At 45.4% G+C, this 1,790-nt stretch overlaps 1 protein-coding gene across 1 annotated transcript in view; it reads left to right on the forward strand.

The window, feature by feature from the left end:
* Window positions 1-1,228, forward strand: part of LOC102861923 (interleukin-6-like) — a 17,951-nt gene extending 16,723 nt beyond the window's left edge. The window contains exons 6-7 of the mRNA XM_006880388.1: window positions 565-842; window positions 1,055-1,228. Coding sequence (XP_006880450.1) covers window positions 565-842; window positions 1,055-1,228 — 452 coding nt within the window. The remainder of the gene's footprint in view (window positions 1-564; window positions 843-1,054) is intronic.
* The last annotated feature ends 562 nt before the right edge of the window (window positions 1,229-1,790 follow it).

Consider the following 1,790-nt stretch of genomic DNA (forward strand, 5'->3'; position numbering starts at 1 on the left):
GGTTTAGGGCTGTTGTGCATAGGGTCACTATAAGTCGCAAATGACTCGACAGCACATAACAACAATAACAACATGTAAGCACAGCATATTAACACATCAGGCTGCTAACTAGAAGTTTGAAAACACAAGTCACTTCAAAGTAGAAAGATGGGCTGTTTTCTCTCCTAAAGATTTATTACTTCAGAAATCCAACAGAGGAAGATCGTTAAGTGTTAGTACACCTCTAGGACCATCGGTCTGGTTTGGATGTACCAGGCACTATGCTAAACATGCTGCAGCCATCATGTCATTTATTCTCTTCACTAGCATATTTTTATACATGTGGGAGTCGCAAGGCCAGTTTGGAAAATCACTTGCAGATAGGTCTCCTATTCTTAACATTTAGGATCTATGACATCCCAGAGGACTGAGAGATGATACAGAAAATCACAAGGCATGTTTGTACAGGGAATATTTTTTAAGTAAACAATTGTCTTCAAGGCATGCAAACATTGTAAGAGACATAGCAATGGGTTAGCTTCCCAAACAAGCAGAAATTCTGACTCCCTCTCCTGTGTTCCTCAGACTCTGGACATTCCAGTTTGTCTCAGCATCACATCTCAAAATTCGTGGACTTTCACTCTCTCATCCATCCGCCCAAGATGCCTAAGGGAAAGAAGGCCAAGGGGAAGAAAGTGACCCCAGCACCCGCTGTGGTCAAAAAGAAGGAGATCAAGAAGGTGGTGAATCCCTTCTTCAAGAAAAGACGCAAAAACTTTGGCATCGGGCATGATATCCAACCCAAAAGGGACCTTACCCACTTTGTCAAATGGCCCCACTACATCCAACTGCAGCAGCAAAAGGCAATCTTCTACAGATGACTCAAGGTGCCACCAGCCATTAACCAGTTTAGTCAAGCCTTGGAAGGCCAGACTCAACTGCTGACGCTGGCCCACAAATACCAACCAGAGACCAAGAAGGAGAAGAAGCAGAGGCTGCTGGCCTGGCCTGAGAAAGGGACTGGCCTGGCAAAGGGGACACCCCTAACAAGATACCCCCTGTCCTCCGAGCCAAGGTGAATACGATCACCACCCTGGTGGAGAAGGCCCAACAGGTGGTGATTGCACACGACATGGACCCCATAGAGCTGGTGGTCTTCCTGCCAGCCTTGTGTCAGAAGATGGGCGTTCCCTACTGCATCACCAAGGGCAAGGCCAGGCTGGGCCCCCTCTTCCACCGGAAGGCCTAAGTCCCTGAAGAAGGACTACATTCACCTTTACTTCTTGTTCACAACACCTGAATATAAACTCAATGCCCTCAAGTGACTTCTGAGTCAGAAACCCTATAGGATGGAGTTGAATTGTCCCATAGGATTCACAAAGCTGAAATTTTCATAAAAACAGACTGTCACATAGCTATCCAAAGGAGTAGGTGGTGAGCTCAAATCACTGACCTTTTGTTTAGTAGCCAAGCATCAAATCACTGTGCCATTGAGCTCCTTAAGCCTGAACATTGGAGGCCTTAATAAGCATTTGTTGAATGATGACACATATACTTCTAGCTATTAGGTAGGGCAATTGCCAGTACTGTACACTTATGTATCTTCATTTTAAGGAAAAATAGCAAAACCTGTTAAGATACATTCTACAGACGTCTAGAGATGGTACGTTTAACTCTATTTCTTTCTCTGGAATTTTCTTACCAGTTGGCAATGTTCCTCAACTGCCTTTCCTCACAGCCTCCTCTCCCCTACACCAGAGGGTGGGGAGGGAGAGGTAATCTAGACAAATGCACATGACTCCTCTGTCCCA

The sequence above is a fragment of the Elephantulus edwardii genome, unplaced genomic scaffold, assembly GCF_000299155.1.
Source record: "Elephantulus edwardii isolate Elephantulus edwardi_28Jun2011 unplaced genomic scaffold, EleEdw1.0 scaffold00007, whole genome shotgun sequence".
NCBI lineage: Eukaryota > Metazoa > Chordata > Mammalia > Macroscelidea > Macroscelididae > Elephantulus > Elephantulus edwardii.